General features: G+C 46.3%; 1 protein-coding gene across 2 annotated transcripts; it reads left to right on the top strand.

Annotated features, from left to right (window-relative positions):
* Window positions 1-1127: 1127 nt before the first annotated feature.
* On the top strand, window positions 1128-20551 carry nfkbil1 (NFKB inhibitor like 1). Of its 2 annotated transcripts, none has more exons than XM_033047366.1 (5): window positions 1128-1141; window positions 4114-4406; window positions 8702-8814; window positions 11532-11655; window positions 19904-20551. In XM_033047366.1, the coding sequence occupies exons 2-5, from the start codon at window positions 4133-4135 to the stop codon at window positions 20476-20478; spliced, it is 1086 nt and encodes a 361-aa protein (XP_032903257.1). In that variant the 5' UTR covers window positions 1128-1141; window positions 4114-4132; the 3' UTR covers window positions 20479-20551. The 2 variants fall into 2 exon arrangements, with proteins under 2 accessions (XP_032903257.1, XP_032903256.1); XM_033047365.1 differs by having other exon boundaries at window positions 11529-11655.
* Window positions 20552-26230: the final 5679 nt, after the last annotated feature.

Genomic DNA, 26230 nt, shown 5'->3' with positions numbered 1-26230 from the left:
TCGAAGATGTTCAGCCTAGTTAAATTATTAACGAAAAATCGCTGAAAGACCCCGTCGCAAAAGCTATTATTAGTTTTAAAGGCCTCGTATAATAGTTATAGTAGTTTAAAAATCAATCTCTAAACCCGCGACCACCAGCAACCGCAAGGTCTCATAAAGCAAATAATAGAAGGTAAGCTGTATATTTTTACATTAAAAAGGGCTTCTAAAGATCCCTTTATACAAAGTTTAATATTGCGAGTAGCTCATTTGAGCCCATTATATCCCGCAGTATTTTTCTGGGCATTTGGGGCACAAATCTACCGCAATGTGAACGTTCTAAACCAGCGCGTTCACAGGAACCCACTGGAAAGCTGATTTAAAATGGGCATTTATTTACAGCAATTGAACACTAAATTCCTTCCATTTGGTCTATAAATTAATGTAAATGAGATTTAAAAATCATGTTTTATTGTGAATTATTTGTGAATATTATTTGGACATTTAGGCTATTTAAAAATGTTAATCATTTATTAAGAAATGGATAGATGTTTAGATCTAGTAATTGAAGTCTGAAATTAGCTACAATTAGGTAACTAACTAATTATATGCTTTAATTTCAGGTCATGCAAGTAAGATTATTTTATATTTGTTTCAGAATGCTTCAATCTATGATAACTGAAAATTTCATTCAGTTCTCTTAATTTTTAAGAAGGTTATGGGCTTTTGACTGCACGCGATCACAGCTTTTTTGTTATGTCCATAGAAAATCAATAGGGAACAAGATGCTCATTTCCCAGTATGAAAATGGCCATAACGTTTTAAATACTTGAGATATGAAAGTGAATTAGGTGTCAAATTAAACTTCTTTTTATGCTTTATCTGATGGGATAAATTGCAAACTTGATTTTTAAATCTCAAAATTTTGTAACATTGCTATGTAATGCGCCCTTTAAATTGCCCCTCGGGGATGAATAAAGTGCTTGATTGATTGATTGATATTTTGGGGAGACCAAGAAACCAAGATTGCTCAGAGTAGTTCAGTTCTGGGTTGTCTGAGTTCTGCTTCCTGACTGGAACTGTTGTTCATGAGAGTTTCATTCAGGCTTTGCTCAGTAGTGCACCAGTCCTGCTCTCAAACACTTCCCCTTGGGGGCAGCAGGTAGCAACAGATTTTTTATCCACCTCTTTATTTATTAGTTTTGCTCTGTTGTCGTTTTGATATTGTTGCTCCCTGTTTATTTCTGGGAACTTAAAGTGTTCATTTTGACAAAGGGGGGGGGGTGAGATCTTCCTCTTGTGTCAGTCAGCATTGCTCCCTTTGCAATCCACAATGTGGCTGGGGGTGAACTGCTGGGCCTTGTGTTGTTGAGAATGTGTCTGTGTGAGTGTGTGTGTCTACGTGAGTGTGAATGTGTGCATCTGTGGCTGTGTGAATGTGTGTGAGTGTGTGCCTGCGTGTGTGTGAGAATGTGTCTGTGTGAGTGTGTGAGAATGTGTCTGTGAGTGTGTGTGCCTGCGTGAGTGTGTGTGTCTGTGTGAGTGTGTCTGTGTGAGTGTGTGGCTGTGTGAGAGTGTGTCCCTACGTGTGTGTGTGTCGGATTGTGTGTGTGTGTGTGTGTCTACGTGAGTGTGAATGTGTGCATCTGTGGCTGTGTGAATGTGTGTGAGTGTGTGCCTGCGTGTGTGTGAGAATGTGTGTCTGTGTGAGTGTGTGAGAATGTGTCTGTGTGAGTGTGTGCCTGCGTGAGTGTGTGGCTGTGTGAGTGTGTGTCCCTACGTGTGAGTGTGTGTCGGATTGTGTGTGTGTGAGTGTGTGTCTGTGTGAGTGTGTATCTGTATGTGAGTGTGTGTCTGTGAGTGTGTTTGAATGTGTGTCTATGTGTCTGTATGTGAATGTGTGAGTTTGTGAATGTGTGTGTCTGTATGTGAGTGTGTGTCTGAGTGTGTGTCTGTATGTGAATGTGTGTGTGTGTGAGTGTGAATGTGTCTATGTGTGAGTGTGTGGCTGTGTGTGAATGTGTGTCTGTGTGTGTCTGTGTGAGTGTGTGTCCGTGTCTGAGTATGTGTCTATGTGAATGTGTGTGTGTGTCTGTGTGAGTGTGAATGTGTGTGTGAGTGTGTGTCTGTGTGTGTCTGTATGTGAGTGTGAATGTGTCTGTGTGAGTGTGTGCCTGTGTGTGAGTGTGTCTGCGTGTGAGTGTGTGTGAGTGTGTGTCTGTGTGTGAGTGCGTGCCTGCGTGTGTCTGTGTGTGTCTGTGTGTGAGTGCGTGCCTGCGTGTGAGTGTGTGTCTGTGTGTGAATGTGTGAGAATGTGTCAGTATATGAGAGTGAGTGTGTGAATGAGTGTGTCTGTGTGAGAATGTGTCAGTGTGTGAGTGTGTGAATGTGAGTGTATCTGTGTGTGAATGTGTCTGTGTGAAAATGTGTCAGTGTGTGAATGTGAGTGTCCGTGTTTGAGTGTGTGTGAGTGTGTCTGTATGTGAGTGTGCCTGTATGTGTTGGTGTGAGTTTGTGTCAATGTGAATAAGAGTGTGTGTGTCTCTGTGTGTATGGGGTTGGTTCACGTTGGTCTGACCGCATTTGCAGTATTGTGCAAAATCCTTCCATTAAATCACATCTTCTTATCGAGTCCACACACAAGATCAGGAGTTGTTCGGCCAGACCTGAACACACTTCTCAGCATCTGCACACAATGGTGTCTGTCTTGTGCTTCTTGTGCGTGGTGGTGGAAAGATTGGTGGAAACAGGGCCGCGACGTGAATGCTCTTTCCTTGACCCCTTTAAAACAGATAAAGAGAATTTGATGAAAAATTGTTGTACAACCGTTTATCCATTTTCCTTTTGAAAGTCATACTTTGTTGAGTGTAGAGCTAAGGAACTGAAGATGCTGCTTTACCAAAATAAAAGACACAAAATGCTGGAGTAACTCGGTCACCCCACTCTGGATAAGAGACCCGATCTATGCCCCTCAAGATCTTATGCACCTCCATAAGATCACCAGTGCTCCAAGGAATAAAATCCGAGCCTGCCCAGCTCCTTCCTATAGCTCAGGGACTCAAGTCCTGGCAACATCTAAGCAAATCTTTTCTGCACTCTTTCCCACTTCACATCATAATTCTTATTCCACAAAAGACCCTTCTTCCCTTGGCAAAAACAGGAAAGCAGACTATTATTTAAATGGTGGCCGACTAGGAAAAGGGGAGATGCAGCGAGACCTGGGTGTCATGGTACACCAGTCATTGAAAGTGGGCATGCAGGTGCAGCAGGCAGTGAAGAAAGCGAATGGTATGTTAGCTTTCATAGCAAAAGGATTTGAGTATAGGAGCAGGGAGGTTCTACTGCAGTTGTACAGGGTCTTGGTGAGACCACACCTGGAGTATTGCGTACAGTTTTGGTCTCCAAATCTGAGGAAGGACATTATTGCCATAGAGGGAGTGCAGAGAAGGTTCACCAGACTGATTCCTGGGATGTCAGGACTGTCTTATGAAGAAAGACTGGATAGACTTGGTTTATACTCTCTAGAATTTAGGAGATTGAGAGGGGATCTTATAGAAACTTACAAAATTCTTAAGGGGTTGGACAGGCTAGATGCAGGAAGATTGCTCCCGATGTTGGGGAAGTCCGGGACAAGGGGTCACAGCTTAAGGATAAGGGGGAAATCCTTTAAAACCGAGATGAGAATAACTTTTTTCACACAGAGAGTGGTGAATCTCTGGAACTCCCTGCCACAGAGGGTAGTCGAGGCCACAGTTCATTGGCTATATTTAAGAGGGAGTTAGATGTGGCCCTTGTGGCTAAGGGGATCAGGGGGTATGGAGAGAAGGCAGGTATGGGATACTGAGTTGGATGATCAGCCATGATCATATTGAATGGCGGTGCAGGCTCGAAGGGCCGAATGGCCTACTCCTGCACCTAATTTCTATGTTTCTATGTTTCTATGATATGGGGAGAAAGCAGGCACGGGTTATTGATTGGGGATGATCAGCCATGATCACAATGAATGGCGGTGCTGGCTCGAAGGGCCGAATGGCCTCCTCCTGCACCTATTTTGTATGTTTCTATGTGTGTCGCCACATTTGGCAGTGAAGGGGTTAACGATTGACGTTGGCTTTGTGTTTTTGACCGTGACAGGGGGTGGTGGGCCGCTGCCATGGCCACGAGGCAGCAGAGGAAGGTGCTGCGCTACGCGGCTGAGGGCGACACCAGCAAGTTGCGGGCCTACCTGCGCCGTCACCCGCAGCTGGGGGTGTCCTTCAGGGGCGGCAAGGGCCGCAGCCCGCTGCACGTGGCCTGCCGGCGGAGCGAGGGGGCCGCCGCTGCCAGGTTGCTGCTGCGGCGCGGAGCCGACCCCGCGAGCCGGGACGCCAAGGGGAACACTCCGCTGCATCTGGCCGCCCGTGTGGCCCTCAGGAGGGGAGAGCAAGGTAAGCTGGAGCTGGCATACAAGATACATTTATTTGTCACATGTGCCAGTCGACACAGTGAAACAGTAGCAATGTCACAACATTTTGAGATTTAAAAAATCAAGTCTGTAATTTATCCCATCAGATAAAGCATAAAAATAAGTTTAATTTGACACCTAATTTACTTTCATATCTCAAGTATTTAAAATGTTACGTGGATAGATCTACATCTCCGAATATAGATTTGAAAAATTCTCTTTTAAGGGGCCTTCTCTTCTATTTCTACTTTCCACCTTTTCTTTTTTATTTTATTTTTTAATTTTTATTTTTTATAATAATAATAATAATAATATATCTTTTATTGTCATTGCACGTCAGTGCGACGAGATTTAGTGTTCAGCTCCACTGATGTACAAGCGAGGTAACTAAATATAATACATCAATAAGCACGCTGAAATGATTGACGTGACCATCTGAGGGAGACTGTCCAAAGGGGGTGGGTGTGGGGGGCCGGTTCAGAGCCGCTATAGCTCTTGGGATGAAACTGTTCCTGAGTCTGGAGGTTCGGGCGTAGAAGGCCTTGTAACGTCTGCCGGAGGGAAGTAGTTGAAACAGACCGTGGCAGGGGTGTGATGAGTCCTTATGGATGCTGAGGGCCTTCCTGAGGCACCGCATGTGGTAGATGCCCTCCAAGGCTGGTAGCTCTGTCCCGATGATCCGCTGGGCTCTGTTGACGACGCGCTGAAGAGCTCTCCTCTCCACCTCCGTGCAGCTGAGATACCACACAGAGATGCCATACGTTAGTATGCTCTCTGTGGTGCAGCGGTAGAACGTTGTCAGCAGCTGTTGGGGCAGACCAGTCTTTTTTAATGTCCTCAGGAAGAACAGTCGTTGCTGTGCCTTCTTGACCAGCGCGGCGGTGTTTGTGGACCATGTGAGGTCTTCTGAAATGTGAGTGCCCAGAAACTTAAAGCTGGACACTCTATATACACACTTCACATTTTTCTACTTTCTACCATCTATTTTTCCACTCTTTCCCCTTTCGATTGTTTTCTTTTTCTTGTCTTGCTTACTCATAACATAAAACTAGAGGTTGTACATGGAATGGATTACGGTATGACATAGTTGGCACCTAAAATTAGGTGCCACTGTATTGTTTTGTATTGTATTACTAGAATGTATTACTAGAATGTTGCCTGGGTTTCAACAACTAAGTTACAGAGATAGGTTGAATAAGTTAGGTCTTTATTCTCTGGAGCGCAGAAGGTTAAGGGGGGACTTGATAGAGGTCTTTAAAATGATGAGAGGGATAGACAGAGTTGATGTGATCAAGCTTTTCCCTTTGAGAATAGGGAAGATTCAAACAAGAGGACATGACTTCAGAATTAAGGGACAGAAGTTTAGGGGTAACATGAGGGGGAACTTCTTTACTCAGAGAGTGGTAGTGGTGTGGAATGAGCTTCCAGTGGAAGTGGTGGCGGCAGGTTCGTTGGTATCATTTAATAATAAATTGGATAGGCATATGGATGAAATATGGTATTGAATAAATTGGATAGGCATATGAAACGACATTTCGTTTGGACCTCAAGGGGTCCAAATGACAATAAATTGAATTGTATTGTATTGTATTGTATTGTAATAGTATTGTATATGAGAAGGGAATGGAGGGTTATGGTATGAGTGCAGGCAGGTGGGACTAAGGGAAAAAAGTTGTTCGGCACGGACTTGTAGGGCCGAGATGGCCTGTTTCCGTGCTGTAATTGTTATATGGTTATATGGTATTAACTTCTAATAAAATAAACAAAAACAAAAAAAAAAGTTATGGCCATTTTCATACTCGGAAATGAGCATCTTGTTCCCTATTGATTTTCTATGGACATAACAAAAAAGCTGTGATCGTGTGCAGTCAAAAGCCCATAACCTTCTTAAAAATTAAGAGAACTGAATGAAATTTTCAGTTATCGTAGATTGAAGCATTCTGAAACAAATATAAAATAATCTTACTTGGATGACCTGAAATTAAAGCATATAATTAGTTAGTTACCCAATTGTAGCTAATTTCAGACTTCAATTACTAGATCTAAACATCTATCCATTTCTTAATAAATGATTAACATTTTTAAATAGCCTAAGTGTCCAAATAATATTCATAAATAATTCACAATAAAACATGATTTTTAAATCTTATTTACATTAATTTATAGGCCAAATGGAAGGAATTCAGTGTTCAATTGCTGTAAATAAATGCCCATTTAAATCAGCTTTCTAGTGGGATCCTGTGAACGCGCTGGTTTAGAACGTTCACATTGCGGTAGATTTGTGCCCCCAAATGCCCAGAAAAATACTGCGGGATATAATGGGCCCAAAATGAGCTACTCGCAATATTAAACTTTGTATAAAGGGATCTTTAGAAGCCCTTTTTAATGTAAAAATATACAGCTTACCTTCTATTATTTGCTCTATGAGACCCTGCGGTTGCTGGTGGTCGCGGGTTTAGAGATTGATTTTTAAACTACTATAACTATTATACGAGGCCTTTAAAACTAATAATAGCTTTTGCGACGGGGTCTTCCAGCGATTTTTCGTTAATAATTAACTAGGCTGAACATCTTCGATTTGAACAGCCTAGAGAAAATCGCGTTTTAAACCCGCCCGCTTCTAAACGGCGCCAAAATCGCGCACACCCGCAACGACAGATTTTCAGCGACGCTTCAGGTAGGCTTTGCAACATACCTACTGTGAGGGAAGGCACCAAAGTACAGTCCTCTTCCTCTAATGTTCCCCAATGTTCACCCGTGGTCGGGGCCTCCCCGAGCCCTCCGCAGTCACCGCTACAGGCGGCCCGATGTTCAGGCCCGCTCGCCGGGGCGATGTAAGTCCGACGTCGGGGCTGGGGGACGTCCTCAGCGGCCTGGGCATCCGAGTCGGCCCCCTCCTACCGGAGTCCGCGGCTCCCAAAGTCCGCAGGCCGTATAGATACATAGAAAATAGGTGCAGGAGTAGGCCATTCGGCCCTACAAGCATCCACCACCATTCAATATGATCATGGCTGATCATCCAACTCAGTATCCCGTACCTGCCTTCTCTCCATACCCCCTGATCCCTTTAGCCACAAGGGCCACAATCAGTACCCCGTTCCTGCCTTCTCCCCATATCCTCTGACTCTGCTATCTTTAAGAGCCCTATCTAGCTCTCTCTTGAAAGCATCCAGAGAACCGGCCTCCACCGCCCTCTGAGGCAGAGAATTCCACAGACTCTGAGAGTTCTCTGTGTGAAAAAGTGTTTCCTCATCTTCTAAATGGCTTACACTTATTCTTAAACTGTGTGGCCCCTGGTTCTGGACTCCCCCAACATCGGGAACATGTTTCCTGCCTCCAGCGTGTCCAAACCCTTAATACTCTTATATGTTTCAATAAGATTCCCTCTCATCCTTCTAAACTCCAGAGTGTACAAGCCCAGCCGCTCCATTCTCTCAGTATATGACAGTCTGAAACATAGAAACATAGAAACATAGAAATTAGGTGCAGGAGTAGGCCATTCGGCCCTTCGAGCCTACACCGCCGTTCAATATGATCATGGCTGATCATCCAACTCAGTATCCCGTACCTGCCTTCTCTCCATACCCTCTGATCCCTTCTCTCCATACCCTCAGCCATGATCATATTGAATGGCGGTGCAGGCTCGAAGGGCCGAATGGCCTACTCCTGCACCTAATTTCTATGTTTCTATGTTTCTATCCCCTTAGCCACAAGGACCACATCTAACTCCCTCTTAAATATAGCCAATGAACTGGCCTCGACTACACTCTGTGGCAGAGAGTTCCAGAGATTCACCACTCTCTGTGTGAAAAAAGTTCTTCTCATCTCGGTTTTAAAGGATTTCCCCCTTATCCTTAAGCTGTGACCCCTTGTCCTGGACTTCCCCAACATCGGGAGCAATCTTCCTGCATCTAGCCTGTCCAACCCCTTAAGAATTTTGTAAGTTTCTATAAGATCCCCTCTCAATCTCCTAAATTCTAGAGAGTATAAACCAAGTCTATCCAGTCTTTCTTCATAAGACAGTCCTGACATCCCAGGAATCAGTCTGGTGAACCTTCTCTGCACTCCCTCCATGGCAATAATGTCCTTCCTCAGATATGGGTCTGAAGAAGGGTCTCGACCCGAGTGGGTGTGGGATGGTGTTAGTCAAAATCGGGATCGGCTGGTCGGGCTGTATCTCGAAACTAAACACACGCACCAAACAAGAATCTATCGCTCTGAGATCGATTCGGGGAGGAGCTCGGTTGACTAAGGTGACATGGTCTTGTTCCTTCCCAGCCGACGAGGACCTGGTGGTGCCTTTGGTGAAGTGTTGCCCGGCAGCCATGGACTTGCTGAATGACGATGGGGTCACTCCAAGAGAAATACTCAGGTCAAGGTCGAGGCATCAGGTGAGCATGACCCCTGGAGGTAGGGTTGCCAACTTTCTCACTGGGTCTGAATGTGTTGGAAGCAATTTAGAAGGATGAGAGGGTATCTTATTGAAACATAGCAAAAGGATTTGAGTATAGGAGCAGGGAGGTTCTACTGCAGTTGTACAGGGTCTTGGTGAGACCACCCCTGGAGTATTGCGTACAGTTTTGGTCTCCAAATCTGAGGAAGGACATTATTGCCATAGAGGGAGTGCAGAGAAGGTTCACCAGACTGATTCCTGGGATGTCAGGACTGTCTTATAAAGAAAGACTGGATAGACTTGGTTTATACTCTGTAGAATTTAGGAGATTGAGAGGGGATCTTATAGAAACTTATAAAATTCTTAAGGGGTTGGACAGGCTAGATGCAGGAAGATTGCTCCCGATGTTGGGGAAGTCCAGGACAAGGGGTCACAGCTTAAGGATAAGGGGGAAATCCTTTAAAACCGAGATGAGAAGAACTTTTTTCACACAGAGAGTGGTGAATCTCTGGAACTCTCTGCCACAGAGGGTAGTCGAGGCCAGTTCATTGGCTATATTTAAGAGGGAGTTAGATGTGGCCCTTGTGGCTAAGGGGATCAGAGGGTATGGAGAGAAGGCAGGTACGGGATACTGAGTTGGATGATCAGCCATGATCATATTGAATGGCGGTGCAGGCTCGAAGGTCCAAATGGCCTACTCCTGCACCTAATTTCTATGTCTATGTCTATATAAGAGTGAGACAACACCTGGAGTATTGTGTGCAGTTTTGGTCCCCTAATTTGAGGGAGGACATTCTTGCTATTGAGGGAGTGCAGCGTAGGTTCACCAGGTTACTTCCTGGGATGGCGGGACTGTCATATGCTGAGAGAATGGAGCGGCTGGGCTTGTATACTCTGGAGTTTAGAAGGATGAGAGGGAATCTTATTGAAACATGTAAGATTATTAAGGGTTTGGACACGCTAGAGGCAGGAAACATGTACCCGATGTTTGGCGGAGACCAGATTCAGATTCAGATTCAACTTTAATTGTTATTGTCAGTGTATAGTACAGAGACGACGAAATGCAGTTAGCATCTCCCTGGAAGAGCGACATAGAATATGATTTCAATAAATACATCTATTTACATGAACCAGGGGCCACACACAGTTTAAGAATAAGGGGTAAGCCATTTAGAACGGAGACGAGGAAACACGTTTTCACTCAGAGAGTTGTGAGTCTGTGGAATTCTCTGCCTTGGAGGGCGGTGGAGGCCGGTTCTCTGGATAGAAACATAGAAACATAGAAAATAGGTGCAGGAGTAGGCTATTCGGCCCTTCGAGCCTGCACTGCCATTCAATATGATCATGGCTGATCATCCAACTCAGTATCCTGTACCTGCCTTCTCTCCATACCCCCGATCCCTTTAGCCACAAGGGCCACATCTAACTCCCTCTTAAATATAGCCAATGAACTGTGACCTCAACTACCTTCTGCGGCAGAGAATTCCACAGATTCACCACTCTCTGTGTGAAAAAAGTTTTCCTCATCTCGGTCCTAAAATATTTCCCCTTTATCCTTAAACTGTGACCCCTTGTTCTGGACTTCCCCAACATCGGGAACAATCTTCCTGCATCTAGCCTGTCCAATCCCTTAAGAATTTTGTACGTTTCTATAAGATCCCCCCTCAATCTTCTAAATTCTAGCGAGTACAAACCGAGTCTATCCAGTCTTTCTTCATATGAAAGTCCTGACATCCCAGGAATCAGTCTGGTGAACCTTCTCTGTACTCCCTCTATGGCAAGAATGTCTTTCCTCAGATTAGGAGACCAAAACTGTACGCAATACTCCAGGTGTGGTCTCACCAAGACCCTGTACAACTGCAGTAGAACCTCCCTGCTCTTATACTCAAATCCTTTTGCTATGAATGCTAACATACCATTCGCCTTCTTCACTGCCTGCTGCACCTGCATGCCTACTTTTAATGACTGGTGTACCATGACACCCAGGTCTCGTTGCATCTCCCCCTTTCCTAATCGGCCACCATTCAGATAATTATCTACTTTCCTGTTTTTGCCACCAAAGTGGATAACCTCACATTTATCCACATTATACTGCATCTGCCATGCATTTGCCCACTCACCCAGCCTATCCAAGTCAGCTTACAGCCTCCTAGCATCCTCCTCACAGCTAACACTGCCCCCCAGCTTCGTGTCATCCGCAAACTTGAGATGTTGCATTCAATTCCCTTGTCCAAATCATTAATATATATTGTAAATAGCTGGGGTCCCAGCACTGAGGCTTGCGGTACCCCACTAGTCACTGCCTGCCATTGTGAAAAGGACCCGTTTACTCCTACTCTTTGCTTCCTGTCTGCCAGCCAGTTCTCTATCCACATCAATACTGAACCCCCAATACCGTGTGCTTTAAGATACTTTCAAGAGAGAGCTAGATAGGGCTCTTAAAGATAGTTGAGTGAGGGGATATGGGGGAGAAAGCAGGAACGGGGCACTGATTGGGGATGATCAGCCATGATCACATTGAATGGCGGTGCTGGCTCGAAGGGCCAAATGGCCTCCTCCTGCGCCTATTGTCTATTGTCTAAAATGCTGGAGTAACTCAGGGGGAACATGCGGCATCTCTGGGGAGAAGGAATGGGTGACGTCTCGGGTCGAGACCCTTCTTGAGACTGTACAGCTGTGGAGACTCAGACTTCTCTCCTTCGAACCTCCCAGCAGCACGCAGTGACGGTGGGCGAGCCTTCGACCGAAGCAGGGACGGGCCGCGCCGACGGGGAGTGGTACAGCAAGCTGTTCGGCGAATGCGAGGACGAGTTTTACCAGTCGTACGGTCGTTACGAAGGTGAGAAGCTTCGAGACTGAGATATCTCCGTGACTGAGGTGACGAGCATTTTGAAATTCTGCTTCCTCTGCAACGACTAGCCAGTGACTAGTGGGGTGCCACAGGGATCTGTGTTGGGTCCACTGTTATTTGGTCATCTACATCAATCATCTGGATGATGGTGTGGTAAATTGGATTAGTAAGACTAGTGGGGTACCGCAAGGCTCAGTGCTGGGACCCCAGCTATTTACAATATATATTAATGATCTGGATGAGGGAATTGAAGGCAATATCTCCAAGTTTGCGGATGACACTAAGCTGGGGGGCAGTGTTAGCTGTGAGGAGGATGCTAGGAGACTGCAAGGTGACTTGGATAGGCTGGGTGAGTGGGCAAATGTTTGGCAGATGCAGTATAATGTGGATAAATGTGAGGTTATCCACTTTGGTGGCAAAAACAGCAAAGCAGACTATTATCTAAATGGTGGCCGACTAGGAAAAGGGGAGATGCAGCGAGACCTGGGTGTCATGGTACACCAGTCATTGAAAGTGGGCATGCAGGAACTTACAAAATTCTTAAGGGGTTGGACAGGGCAGATGCAGGAAGATTGCTCCCGATGTTGGGGAAGTCCAGGACAAGGGGTCACAGCTTAAGGATAAGGGGGAAATCCTTTAAAACCGAGATGAGAAGAACTTTTTTCACACAAAGAGTGGTGAATCTCTGGAACTCTCTGCCACAGAGGGTAGTCGAGGCCAGTTCATTGGCTATATTTAAGAGGGAGTTAGATGTGGCCCTTGTGGCTAAGGGGATCAGAGGGTATGGAGAGAAGGCAGGTACGGGATACTGAGTTAGAAACATAGAAACATAGAAAGTAGGTGCGAGAGTAGACCACCAGGTCCGTCGAGCCCGCACCGCCATTCGCTCATGGCTGAACACTAAACAGACACACTTACCCACAAACAGTAGACACAAGACACAGAACACAAGACACTACCCTCCCCTTTATACCGCTATCACCCCTCTCCACCCCAAGAACCGCGTGATCTCCTGGGGGAGGCAAAAAAACGGATAAAAACCCAGGTCCAATTCGGGAAAAAAATCCGGGAAATTCCTCTCCGACCCCAATCCAGGCGATCGACACTTGTCCAGGAGATCACTCAGGTCTTACTATACTAACCATACCTAGGTCCATATCCCTGCCCTCTCCCCGTAGCCCCTTATCCCCTTTGCAGCTAAAAAACCATCTATTTTAGACTTAAATATATTTAACGTTTCTGCTTCCACTGCTCCCTGGGGCAGTGAATTCCATAAATTAACCACCCTCTGGGTGAAGAAGTTCTTCCTCATCTCAGTTTTAAAAGAGCCCCCCCTTATTCTGCGACTATGTCCCCTAGTTCTAGTTTCCCCGATCATTGGGAACATCCTCGGTGCATCCACCCGATCAAGGCCCCTCACGATCTTATATGTTTCAATGAGATCGCCTCTCATTCTTCTAAACTCCAAAGAGTAGAGTTCCAGCCTACTTAACCTTTCCTCATATGTCAATCCCCTCATTGCAGGAATTAATCTTGTAAACCTTCGCTGCACTGCCTCCAGGGCTAGTACATCCTTTCTTAAGTATGGACCCCAGAACTGTACACAGTATTCCAAATGTGGTCTCACTAATACTGTGTACAGCTGCAGCAAGACCTCCGTGTTTTTATACTCAATCCCCCTAGCAATAAAGGCCAAAACTCCATTGGCCTTCCTGATTGCTTGCTGCACCTGCATACTAACTTTTAGTGATTCATGTACTAATACCCCTAGATCCCTTTGCGTTGCATTACAACGCAGCTCCTCCTCATTTAGAAAATAACTTGCCCTATCATTTTTTTTCCCAAAGTGAATGACTTCACATTTATTAGTATTAAATTTCATCTGCCAAGTTGTTGCCCACTCACCTAGCTTATCTATATCCTTTTGCAGACTCTTCCTATCCTCCTCATCCCCTACTTTTCCTCCCATTTTTGTATCGTCCTGCAAATTTTGATATATTACACTTGGTTCCCTCCTCCAAATCATTTATATAAATTGTGAACAACTGGGGTCCCAGCACCGACCCTTGCGGAACCCCGCTAGTTACCGGTTGCCATCCCGAGTATGAACCATTTATCCCCACTCTCTGCTTCCTATTTGTTAGCCAATCCTCTACCCATGCTAATATATTACCCCCAATCCCATAATTTTTTATTTTTAGCAATAGTCTCTTATGTGGCACCTTGTCAAAAGCCTTTTGGAAGTCCAAGTATACCACATCCACCGGTTCCCCTTTATCCACCCGGGTTGTTACTTCCTCAAAGAATTCGAGCAGATTCGTTAAACAGGACTTCCCCTTCACAAAACCATGCTGGTTCTGTCCGATGAAGTCATGTTTATCCAAGTGCCCCGTTAGTGTTTCTTTAATAATTGTCTCTAACATTTTACCCACCACCGATGTTAGACTAACCGGTCTATAGTTACCCGCCTTCTGTTTACTTCCTTTTTTAAATATAGGTGTTACATTGGCCATTTTCCAATCCACTGGGACCGTTCCTGCCTCCAGGGAGTTTTGGAAAATTATCACCAATGCATCCACAATCCCCACCGCTATCTCCCTCAAGACCCTTGGATGTAATCCATCAGGCCCAGGGGATTTATCCTCCTTCAGTCTCATTAATTTCCCTAATACCACCTCCTTGGTGATCTTAATAGTATTTAGCTCCTCCATTCCTACCGCCCCCTGTTTATCCAGCGTTGGAATATTTTTTGTGTCTTCTATGGTGAAGACTGATACAAAATACTCGTTTAATGCCTTTGCCATTTCCATGTTCCCCACCAACAACTCTCCAGTCTCACCCTCCAATGGACCAACGTTCACCTTAGCCACCCTTTTTCTTTTTATATAGCTATAAAAACTCTTACTATTAGTTTTTATGTTGTTCGCTAAATTCCTTTCATAGTCTATTCTCCCCGTCTTAATTAATCTCTTAGTTATTTTTTGCTGACCTTTAAATGCTTCCCAATCCTCTGCCCTCCCACTATCTCTGGCTACCTTATATGCCCTTGCCATTCAGCCGAATACTATCCTTTATAGTTTTACTGAGCCATGGCTGACTGTTCTTACCCTTACCCCTTTTTTTCTTCATAGGAATAAATTTTTCTTGAAGGTTATACAGTAGATCCTTAAACGTACACCACTGCTCATGTACCGTCTTATTCTTGAGTCTGCTATCCCAGTCAACTTTGATCAGCTCAGTCCTCATACCTTCATAATCCCCCTTATTTAGACTAAGCACCCTAGCCTGAGTTTCAACCTGCTCCCCTTCTATTTGAATATGGAATTCGACCATATTGTGGTCACTTGTTCCCAACGAGTCCCTAACTATGACATTTTTAATTAATCCTGCTTCATTACACAGGACCAGATCCAAGATTGCCTCCCCCCTTGTCGGTTCTGCGACATACTGTTCTAGGAACCCGTCTCTAATACATTCTATAAACTCTTCCTCTAGTCTACCCTGCCCAGTTTGGTTTGCCCAATTAATATGAAAATTGAAGTCCCCCATGATTACAGCAGTTCCCTTTTTACATGCGTCAACTATTTGCAGATTTATGTTCTGACTAACAGCGTCACAGCTATTTGGAGGTCTATAAATTACACCCACTAGTGTTTTTTTCCCCTTGTTATTCTCTATCTGTACCCAAGCTGTTTCACTATCCTGATCCTTCAACGCAATATCCTTCCTCTCTATTGCCGTTATTCCCTCTCTTATTAAAAGGGCCACCCCTCCTCCCTTTCTTTCCTGTCTATCTTTTCTAATTGTCGAGTACCCCTCTATATTTAACTCCCAGTCCTGATCCACTTGCAGCCATGTCTCCGTAATGGCCACGATATCATAACTATATATACTTAATTGCACCGTTAATTCATTTATCTTATTTCGAATACTCCGTGCATTTAGATAAAGCACTTTCAGATGATTTTTACTACCCTTCCTTTTCGTTTTTGCCCCTTTTACATCTAGAGCTTTATCTTCACACATTCTGGATCCTCCTGTCACATTTTGATTTTCCGCTTCCCCACTGATACCCTGCTCTATTTCCTCTACCCCTGCCGTTATTACCCCCCTTGATACCTCCCCCCCGCTACTTAGTTTAAAGACCTCTCTACTGCCCTAGTTATATGATTTGCCAGGACCCCAGTCCCAGCACCGTTCAGGTGAAGTCCGTCCTTACAGAACAGATCCCCCCTGTCCCAGTACTGGTGCCAGTGGCCCAAGAAACCAAACCCATTTTTCCCACACCAGTCTTTGAGCCACGCATTCAGCTTTTTAATTTTACGTACCCTCGCCGATTTGGCCCGTGGCTCAGGTAGCAATCCGGAGATCAGTACCCTCGAGGTTCTGCTTTTTAATTTATTCCCTAACTGCTCAAACTCCTTCAGCAGATCCTCCTTCCTCGTCCTTCCTATGTCATTGGTCCCCACATGGACCACGACCACTGGATGATCAGCCATGATCATATTGAATGGCGGTGCAGGCTCGAAGGGCCGAATGGCCTACTCCTGCACCTAATTTCTATGTTTCTATGATACTAAGATAGGTGGGCTTGTGGATAATGAAATAGATTTTCAAAGTCTACAGAGAGATTTAGGCCATCTGGAAGAGTGGGCTGAAAGATGGCAGATGGAGTTTAATGCTGATAAGTGTGAGGTGCTACATCTTGGCAGGACAAATCAAAATAGGACGTACATGGTAAATGGTAGGGAATTGAAGAATGCAGGTGAACAGAGGGATCTGGGAATAACTGTGCACAGTTCCCTGAAAGTGGAATCTCATGTAGATAGGGTGGTAAAGAAAGCTTTTGGTGTGCTGGCCTTTATAAATCAGAGCATTGAGTATAGAAGTTAAACATAGAAACATAGAAATTAGGTGCAGGAGTAGGCCATTCGGCCCTTCGAGCCTGCACCGCCATTCAATATGATCATGGCTGATCATCCAACTCAGTATCCCGTACCTGCCTTCTCTCCATACCCTCTGATCCCTTAGCCACAAGGGCCACATCTAACTCCCTCTTAAATATAGCCAATGAACTGTGGCCTCGACTACCCTCTGTGGCAGAGAGTTCCAGAGATTCACCACTCTCTGTGTGAAAAAAGTTCTTCTCATCTCGGTTTTAAAGGATTTCCCCCTTATCCTTAAGCTGTGACCCCTTGTCCTGGACTTCCCCAACATCGGGAGCAATCTTCCTGCATCTAGCCTGTCCAACCCCTTAAGAATTTTATAAGTTTCTATAAGATCCCCTCTCAATCTCCTAAATTCTAGAGAGTATAAACCAAGTCTATCCAGTCTTTCTTCATAAGACAGTCCTGACATCCCAGGAATGCTGGCTTATCCCAACTAACCGTATCCCAACCAACCATATCCCTAACCTTGGATAGGCTGGGTGAGTGGGCAAATGTTTGGCAGATGCAGTATAATGTGGATAAATGTGAGGTTATCCATTTTGGAGGCAAAAACAGGAAAGCAGACTATTATCTAAATGGTGGCCGACTAGGAAAAGGGGAGATGCAGCGAGACCTGGGTGTCATGGTACACCAGTCATTGAAAGTAGGCATGCGGGTGCAGCAGGCAGTTAAGAAAGCGAATGGTATGTTAGCTGTCATAGCAAAAGGATTTGAGTATAGGAGCAGGGAGGTTCTACTGCAGTTGTACAGGGTCTTGGTGAGACCACACCTGGAGTATTGCGTACAGTTTTGGTCTCCAAATCTGAGGAAGGACATTATTGCCATAGAGGGAGTGCAGAGAAGGTTCACCAGACTGATTCCTGGGATGTCAGGACTGTCTTATGAAGAAAGACTGGATAGACTTGGTTTATACTCTCTAGAATTTAGGAGATTCAGAGGGGATCTTATAGAAACTTACAAAATTCTTAAGGGGTTGGACAGGCTAGATGCAGGAAGATTGCTCCCGATGTTGGGGATGTCCAGCACAAGGGGTCACAGCTTAAGGATAAGGGGGAAATCCTTTAATACCGAGATGAGAAGAACCTTTTTCACACACAGAGTGGTGAATCTCTGGAACTCTCTGCCACAGAGGGTAGTCGAGGCCAGTTCATTGGCTATATTTAAGAGGGAGTTAGATGTGGCCCTTGTGGCTAAGGGGATCAGAGGGTATGGAGAGAAGGCAGGTATGGGATACTGAGTTGGATGATCAGCCATGATCATATTAAATGGCGATGCAGGCTCGAAGGGCCGAATGGCCTACTCCTGCACCTAATTTCTATGTTTCTATGTTTCTATCCCAACCACCTTGTCTCAACCAACGAGGATGTTGCCAGGACTAGAGGGTGTGAGCTACAGGGAGAGGTAGATTAGGCTGGGTCTCTATTCCATGGAGCGCAGGTGGATGAGGGGAGACATTATAGAGGTGTATAAAATCATGAGAGGAATAGATCGGGTAGACGCACAGAGTCCCTTGCCCAGAGTAGGGGAATCGAGGACCAGAGGACATAGGTTCAAGGTGAGGGGGAAAAGATTTAATAGGAATCCGAGGGGTAACTTTTCCACACAGAGGGTGGTGGGTGTATGGAACGAGCTGCCAGAGGAGGTAGTTGAGGCTGGGACTATCCCATCGTTTAAGAAACAGTTGGACAGGTACATGGATAGGACAGGTTTGGAGGGATATGGGCCAAGCGCGGGCAAGTGGGACTAGTGTATTTGGGATATTGTTGGCCGGTGTGGGGGAGTTGGGCCGAAGGGACTGTATCACTCTATGACTCTAACCCTATCCCAACTAACCCTATCCCAAATAACCCTATCCCAATTAACCCTATCCCAATTAACCCTATCTCAACCACCTTATTCCAACCAACTTATCCCAACCAACTTATCCCAACCAACCGTATCCCAACTAACCGTATCCCAACTAACCGTATCCCAACTAACCGTATCCCAACTAACCGTATCCCAACTAACCGTATCCCAACTAACCGTATCCCAACTAACCGTATCCCAACTAACCGTATCCCAACTAACCTTATCCCAACTAACCTTATCCCAACCAACCGTATCCCAACTAACCGTATCCCAACTAACCGTATCCCAACTAACCGTATCCCAACTAACCTTATCCCAACTAACCGTATCCCAACCACCTTATCCCAACCACCTTATCCCAACCACCTTATCCCAACTAACCGTATCCCAACTAACCGTATCCCAACTAACCGTATCCCAACTACCCTTATCCCAACTAACCTTATCCCAACTAACCGTATCCCAACTAACCTTATCCCAACTAACCTTATCCCAACTAACCGTATCCCAACCACCTTATCCCAACTAACCTTATCCCAACTAACCGTATCCCAACTAACCGTATCCCAACCACCTTATCCCAACTAACCGTATCCCAACTAACCGTATCCCAACTAACCTTATCCCAACTAACCTTATCCCAACTAACCTTATCCCAACTAACCTTAGCCCAACTAACCTTAGCCCAACTAACCGTATCCCAAATAACCTTATCCCAACTAACCTTATCCCAACTAACCTTATCCCAACTAACCGTATCCCAACTAACCTTATCCCAACTAACCTTATCCCAACTAACCTTATCCCAACTAACCTTAGCCCAACTAACCTTAGCCCAACTAACCGTATCCCAACTAACCGTATCCCAAATAACCTTATCCCAACTAACCTTATCCCAACTAACCGTATCCCAACTAACCGTATCCCAACTACCCTTATCCCAACCAACCTTATCCCAACTAACCGTATCCCAACTAACCGTATCCCAACTAACCTTATCCCAACCACCTTATCCCAACCAACCGTATCCCAACTAAGATTATCCCAACCACCTTATCCCAACCAACCGTATCCCAACTAAGATTATCCCAACCAACTTATCCCAACCACCTTATTCAAACCACCTTATCCCAACTAACCTTATCCCAACTAACCGTATCTCAACCAACTTATCCAAACCAACTTATCCCAACCAACCTATCCTAACCCCCTTATCCCAACTAATCTTATCCCAACTAACATTGAATGCGGTGCTGGATCGAAGGGCCGAATGGCCTACTCCTGCGCCTATTGTCTAACCTTATCCCAACAACCTTATCCCAGCCAACATATCCCAAGCAATCGTATCCCAACTAACCTTATCCCAACTAAACTAAACTGGTCTCAGCTACGTGAAGCTGACCTCTCCATGTTGTGTATTTTGTCCCCTGGAGCAGACGACTACTATGTGCCGGAGCCGGAGCCACAGACGTACGAACGCTGGGCGGAGCGTTTGGCGAGGGAATACGCAGAGAAGCGCGCCCGTGCCCGGCCCGGAGTGGGCATCGCCCCGTCCGTGGAGCGGCGGAGGCGGCAGCAGCGGGAGCAGGAGCAGCGGGATCTGCGGCGGAGGCTGGAGGAGGAGCACCGGCTGTACCAGGAGCGGGCCGGCCGCGAGGCGGCGGCGAAGGCTGGCGGGCGCAAGGAGCGCTACGAGCAGGGCTGCGCCCAAGTGTTCGGGCGCGGCGGGGAGCCGGAGGGGGGCGGCGATCGCCTGGCCTACGCCGACATCCCCTGGCCCCACCCGCAGGGCACGGTGGAGGAGATGGTGGCGGTGATCGTTCACGGCGTGGACCGCGGGCAGGCGGAGGAGCTGCGGCGATACCTGCGGCAGCAGAGGGCCGTCTGGCACCCCGACCGCTTCGCCCAGCGCTGCGGCGAGCGGCTACTGGAGGCCGACCGGCGGAAGATCCTCGACACCGTCACCGCCCTCTCCCAGGCTCTCAACAAGCTGTCGGAGACCGTCAGCTAACGTCCCGGCCCCAGGGGCTGGCCCCGTCCAGCTGGGACTGCGATCCAGAGACAGGGAGCTTTACACAAATGGACACAAGATCCCGGAGTAACTCAGCGGCTGAGGCAGCATCTCCGGAGAACGTGGACATGTGATACTTTGTGTCGGGACCCTTCTTCAGACTGGCGACATTTCAAGTCGGGACCCTTCTTCACAAAAACGCCCCGACCTACTTGATGCCACACGAGTACCTACGACGAGCATCACGACCTACCTACGACCTCGTAATGACCATGCTGCGAGTACGAGTCAGGGGCAAACTCGGCAGAGGTCGTGAATTAGGTCCTTATTTCAGACTAGTGACTTATCAGGTGGTGAACCTTATTCAGACTAGTGATGTTTCAGGTCAGGGACTCAGAATGGTGACGTTTCAGGCCAGGGACCTCGTACCGACTGGTGACGTTTTGGACGGAACTCCCCTTCCGCCGTGCCTCCGAATCGGCCGCGGGGACGGATCTGCCGTAGTTCCTGAGCCCTGGCCGCAAGGGGACAAATTCCACCCGCCGATGAATTCCTGATGAGGTCGATCCTCCACCCTCTCTGGGGGACTCGTGGTGGTGGTGGTGGATCTCAAGTGTACACTTGTAATTTTTGCCGTCAATGTCCGTAAAATGTCGACTTCATTGTGATTTTTTTTTTTGTGTTTAAATTGTGTTGAATATTCAATTGAGTGAGCATCAAAATTACACATTAAACCAACGGCATAATCTTATTAAATTAAAAAGTCAAAACTTTTTATATCGCATCTCATATTTCGTTTGAGCAGCTTACAACTCAGTGGTGTGTGTTTAGATGTCTCTAACTTCAAGTAATCCTTGCATTCCCCCCCCCCCTCCTCCCTTCCATCTTTAGAAGGGATTTATACAATAGACAATAGGTGCAGGAGTAGGCCATTCGGCCCTTCGAGCCAGCATCGCCATTCAACGTGATCATGGCTGATCATCCCCAGTCAGTACCTCGTTCCTGCCTTCTCCCCATATCCCCTGACTCCGCTATCCCTAAGAGCCCTATCTAGCTCTCTCTTGAAAGTATTCAAGAAGGAACTGCAGATGCTGGAAAATCGAAGGTACACAAAAATGCTGGAGAAACTCAGCGGGTGCAGCAGCATCTATGGAGCGAAGGAAATAGGTAACGTTTCGGGCCGAAACCCTTCTTCAGACTGACGTTTCGGGTCGAAACGTTACCTATTTCCTTCGCTCCATAGATGCTGCTGCACCCGCTGAGTTTCTCCAGCACTTTTCTGTAACCTCTCTTGAAAGTATCCAGTTTTAGAATAAGGGGTAGTTTAGAAGGATGAGAGGAGATCTTATTGAAACATATAAGATTATTAAGGGAATTTGGACACGCTCGAGGCAGGAAACATGTTCCCGATGTTGGGGGAGTCCAGAACCAGGGGCCACACACACAGTTTAAGAATAAGGGGTAAGCCATTTAGAACGGAAATGAGGAAATACTTTTTCACACAGAGAATTGTGAGTCTGTGGAATGCTCTGCCTCAGAGGGCGGTGGAGGCCGGTTCTCTGGATACTATCATCCACTACTTAGATCCACATCAGCCGGTCTCCTCTCCATCCACAAGTCCAACCTCCGCAGTTTTGGGGACAGAGCCTTCTCCAGGGCAGCTCCCAGGCTCTGGAACTCCCTCCCCCAACTGATCCGCAATTCCGTGTCCCTCACCATCTTCCAGTCCCGCCTCAAGACACATCTCTTCACCTCTGCCTATCCTTAGCCCCATGTCCCCCTCCCTTTTCATCTGTGCTTGAATTGCCTCATATTGTGTTTTGAATTGAATTCTGTCTTTACTTTGTGTACTAGTCATGTCTCTACTATTTATTTCATTCCCCTTACATGTTTTTCCTCTAATTGCTAAATTTTTGTAAGGTGTCCTTGAGACTCTTGAAAGGCACCCATAAATAAAATTTATTATTATTATTATTATTATTATACTATCAAGAGAGCTAGATAGGGCTCTTGAAGATAGGGGATATGGGGAGAATATGGGGAGAAGGCAGGAACGGGGTACTGATTGTGGATGATCAGCCATGATCACATTGAATGGCGGTGCTGGCTCGAAGGGCCGAATGGCCTACTCCTGCACCTATTGTCTATTGTCTATCCCTCCCCCACCCAAGTCGTTCCAGCTTCAGTCGTCTTATCGAGTCTCATTGTCAGTAACTTGTTTTCTCCTAGCCCACAGCTAACAATGGCCTCCTTCCTAAAGCATCGTCACTTTGTTCTGTACATCTTTCATTCATTCATTCTGTACCTCTCTCTCTCTCTCTCTCTCCAGTCTGAGGAAGGGTCTCGACCCGAAACGTCACCTGTCCTTTTTCTCCAGAGAGTGCTGCCTGACCAACTGAGTTACTCCAGCACGTTGTGTCTATCTTTGGTAATAAACCAGCATCTGCAGTTCCTTGTTTCTACTTCAAACCATTGGTTACATGTGAGACAAGTCAGTTCACAAGTGATAGGAGCAGAATTAGGCCATTTGGCCCATCCATCGCCAATGAACCACGGCAGATCTGTCTTTTCCTCTCAGCCCCATTCCCCTGCCTTCTCCTCCTAACCCCTAAACCCTGTACCAGTCAAGAATTTATACTCTCTAGAATTTAGGAGATTGAGAGGGGATCTTATAGAAACTTACAAAATTCTTAAGGGGTTGGACAGGCTAGATGCAGGAAGATTGCTCCCGATGTTGGGGAAGTCCAGGACAAGGGGTCACAGCTTAAGGATAAGGGGGAAATCATTTCAAACCGAGATGAGAAGAACTTTTTTCACACAGAGAGTGGTGAATCTCCGGAACTCCCTGCCACAGAGGGTAGTCGAGGCCAGTTCATTGGCTATATTTAAGAGGGAGTTAGATGTGGCCCTTGTGGCTAAGGGGATCAGAGGGTATGGAGAGAAGGCAGGTACGGGATACTGAGTTGGATGATCAGCCATGATCATATTGAATGGCGGTGCAGGCTCGAAGGGCCGAATGGCCTACTCCTGCACCTAATTTCTATGTTTCTATGAATCTATCTCTGCCTTAGAAACACAGTATCCATTGACTTGGCCCCCACAGTCTTCTGTGGCAAAGAATTCCACAGATTCACCACCCTCTTTTATAAAATAAATTTCTCCTCATCTCCTTCCCAAAGGAACGTCCTTTAATTCTGAGGCTGTGCCCTCTGGTCCTAGACTCTCCCACCCGTGGAAACATCCACTTCGCGTCAATTTCCATTTCCCCCATTTCTGCCCATAACTGCCTTGAAAAATATCCACTGACTTGCCCTCCACCGCCCTCTGTGGCAACGAGTACGTCCTTTTATTCTGAGGCCGTGACCTCTGGTCCTGGGCTCTCCCACCCGTGGAAACATCCAATCTATCAATGTGCTGAGAATGTTCACAAGTTATAGGAGTAGAATTGTGGCATTCGGCCCATTCCGCCATTCCAATCTCTGCCTCTTAATCCCATTTTCCTGCCTTCTCCCCATGACTCTTGACACCCCTTCTAATCAGGAAATTGTCTATCTCTGCCTTAAAAATATCCACTGACTTGGCCTCCACAGCCTTCTGTGGTAACGAGTCCCACAGATTAACTACTCTCTGACTAAAGAAGTTTCTCCTCATCTCCTTTCTCAAAGAGCGCCCTTTAATTCTGAGGCTGTGACCTCTGGTCCTAGACTCTCCCACCAGTGGAATCATCCTCTCCACATCAACTCGATCCAGGCCTTTCACTATTCGGTACGTTTCAATGAGGTCCCCCCCCCCCCCCTCATCCTTCTAAACTCCAAATGCTGATCTTGCCGAGACATACGATGAATATGTGGTTCCTCGAAGATCAACGTGGAGGGGAAGTAAACCTGGAGCTGAGGATACACATTGTTTCATTGAAGGTACCTTGAAGATACCTCCTACGTTGCCCGGAGGTCTCAAGGAAGATCTGGAGCTCACACAGGAAGATTGTTCCCGATGTTGGGGAAGTCCAGAACAAGGGGTCACAGTTTAAGGATAAAGGGGAAATCTTTTAGGACCGAGATGAGGAAAACTTTTTTCACACAGAGAGTGGTGAATCTGTGGAATTCTCTGCCGCAGAAGGTAGTTGAGGCCACAGTTCATTGGCTATATTTAAGAGGGAGTTAGATGTGGCTAAAGGGATCAGGGGGTATGGTGAGAAGGCAGGTACAGGATACTGAGTTGGATGATCAGCCATGATCATATTGAATGGCGGTGCAGGCTCGAAGGGCCGAATGGCCTACTCCTGCACCTATTTTCTATGTTTCTATGTTTCACATTTAATTGCCTCATGCACCAATTAAGGTGCATTGAAATGAGTTACTATGCAGCCATATAATTCAAAAGAACACAACACACTATAGAATTTAACATAAACATCCACCACAGTAGAATCAACATTCATCACTGTGATGGCAGGCAATCAGAATCAGAATCAGAATGCCTTTTATTGTCATTTAAACATAGGTTCAAACAAAATTTCGTTCCTGCAGTCATAACAAAACAAAACAAAACAAAACAAAAAATCACACACAATTAACACAATTCCACACAAACATCCATCACAGTGAATCTCCAAACACCTCCTCACAGCGATGGAAGGCAAAAAGTCTTATCCCTTCCCTGCTCTCTGTTCTTTATTCTTCTCCCGCAGTCAAGCAGTCAAACCGAAGATCCTACAGCGAGCAAGATAGACCACTCGACGAAAAAGACATAGTAGGTCATGGGCAGATTCATGGGTAATCTAAGGCCCCACTTCCGTAACCGGCTTCCGTCTCCGCACCAAAGATCCCGTAGGATACCAGCGCGGAGACGGAAGCCGGTGGTCATGGAAACATCCTCGTGAAACTAAAAGTTATTTGGTAAAAATCTTCCCCCCTCATTTTCAGAATTTTAAATTTATTAACACAAACTGTTCCCCCGCACCTTTGATTACACTGCGAGTCGGGTTACGGAAATGGATGCAAAAAAGGCCCACGTTACGCTGCTAGGAAAAGGGGAGATGCAGCGAGACCTGGGTGTCATGGTACACCAGTCATTGAAAGTAGGCATGCAGGTGCAGCAGGCAGTGAAGAAAGCGAATGGTATGTTAGCTTTCATAGCAAAAGGATTTGAGTATAGGAGCAGGGAGGTTCTACTGCAGTTGTACAGGGTCTTGGTGAGACCACACCTGGAGTATTGCGTACAGTTTTGGTCTCCAAATCTGAGGAAGGACATTATTGCCATAGAGGGAGTGCAGAGAAGGTTCACCAGACTGATTCCTGGGATGTCAGGACTGTCTTATGATGTGGCCCTTGTGACTAAGGGGATCAGAGGGTATGGAGAGAAGGCAGGTACGGGATACTGAGTTGGATGATCAGCCATGATCATATTGAATGGCGGTGAAGGCTCGAAGGGCCGAATGGCCTACTCCTGCACCTATTTTCATTGTTTCTATGTTGCGTACTACACGTCACCCATTGCATTTAGCAGGAGTGATCTATCTTGCTCCGCTATAGGATCTTTGAGTCAAACTGCTGCATCGAGCTGATCGAGGCTCTTGATGTTAGAGCCCCCCGCCAGCGGACGATGGCAAGTCCCGCGGACGTTTAAGCCGCGCCGGGCGATATAAGGCCCCGCTCAGGGTCAATTTAAACCCCTCGATTCGGGCGGGCGAAACTTGACATTGCGGGAGCTCCGAAAAGCAGTCTCCCACCAGGGACCCGCAAGCTCCCGA

The sequence above is a fragment of the Amblyraja radiata genome, chromosome 30 (genome assembly GCF_010909765.2).
Source record: "Amblyraja radiata isolate CabotCenter1 chromosome 30, sAmbRad1.1.pri, whole genome shotgun sequence".
NCBI lineage: Eukaryota > Metazoa > Chordata > Chondrichthyes > Rajiformes > Rajidae > Amblyraja > Amblyraja radiata.
This window is presented reverse-complemented; position numbering and strand designations above follow the sequence as displayed.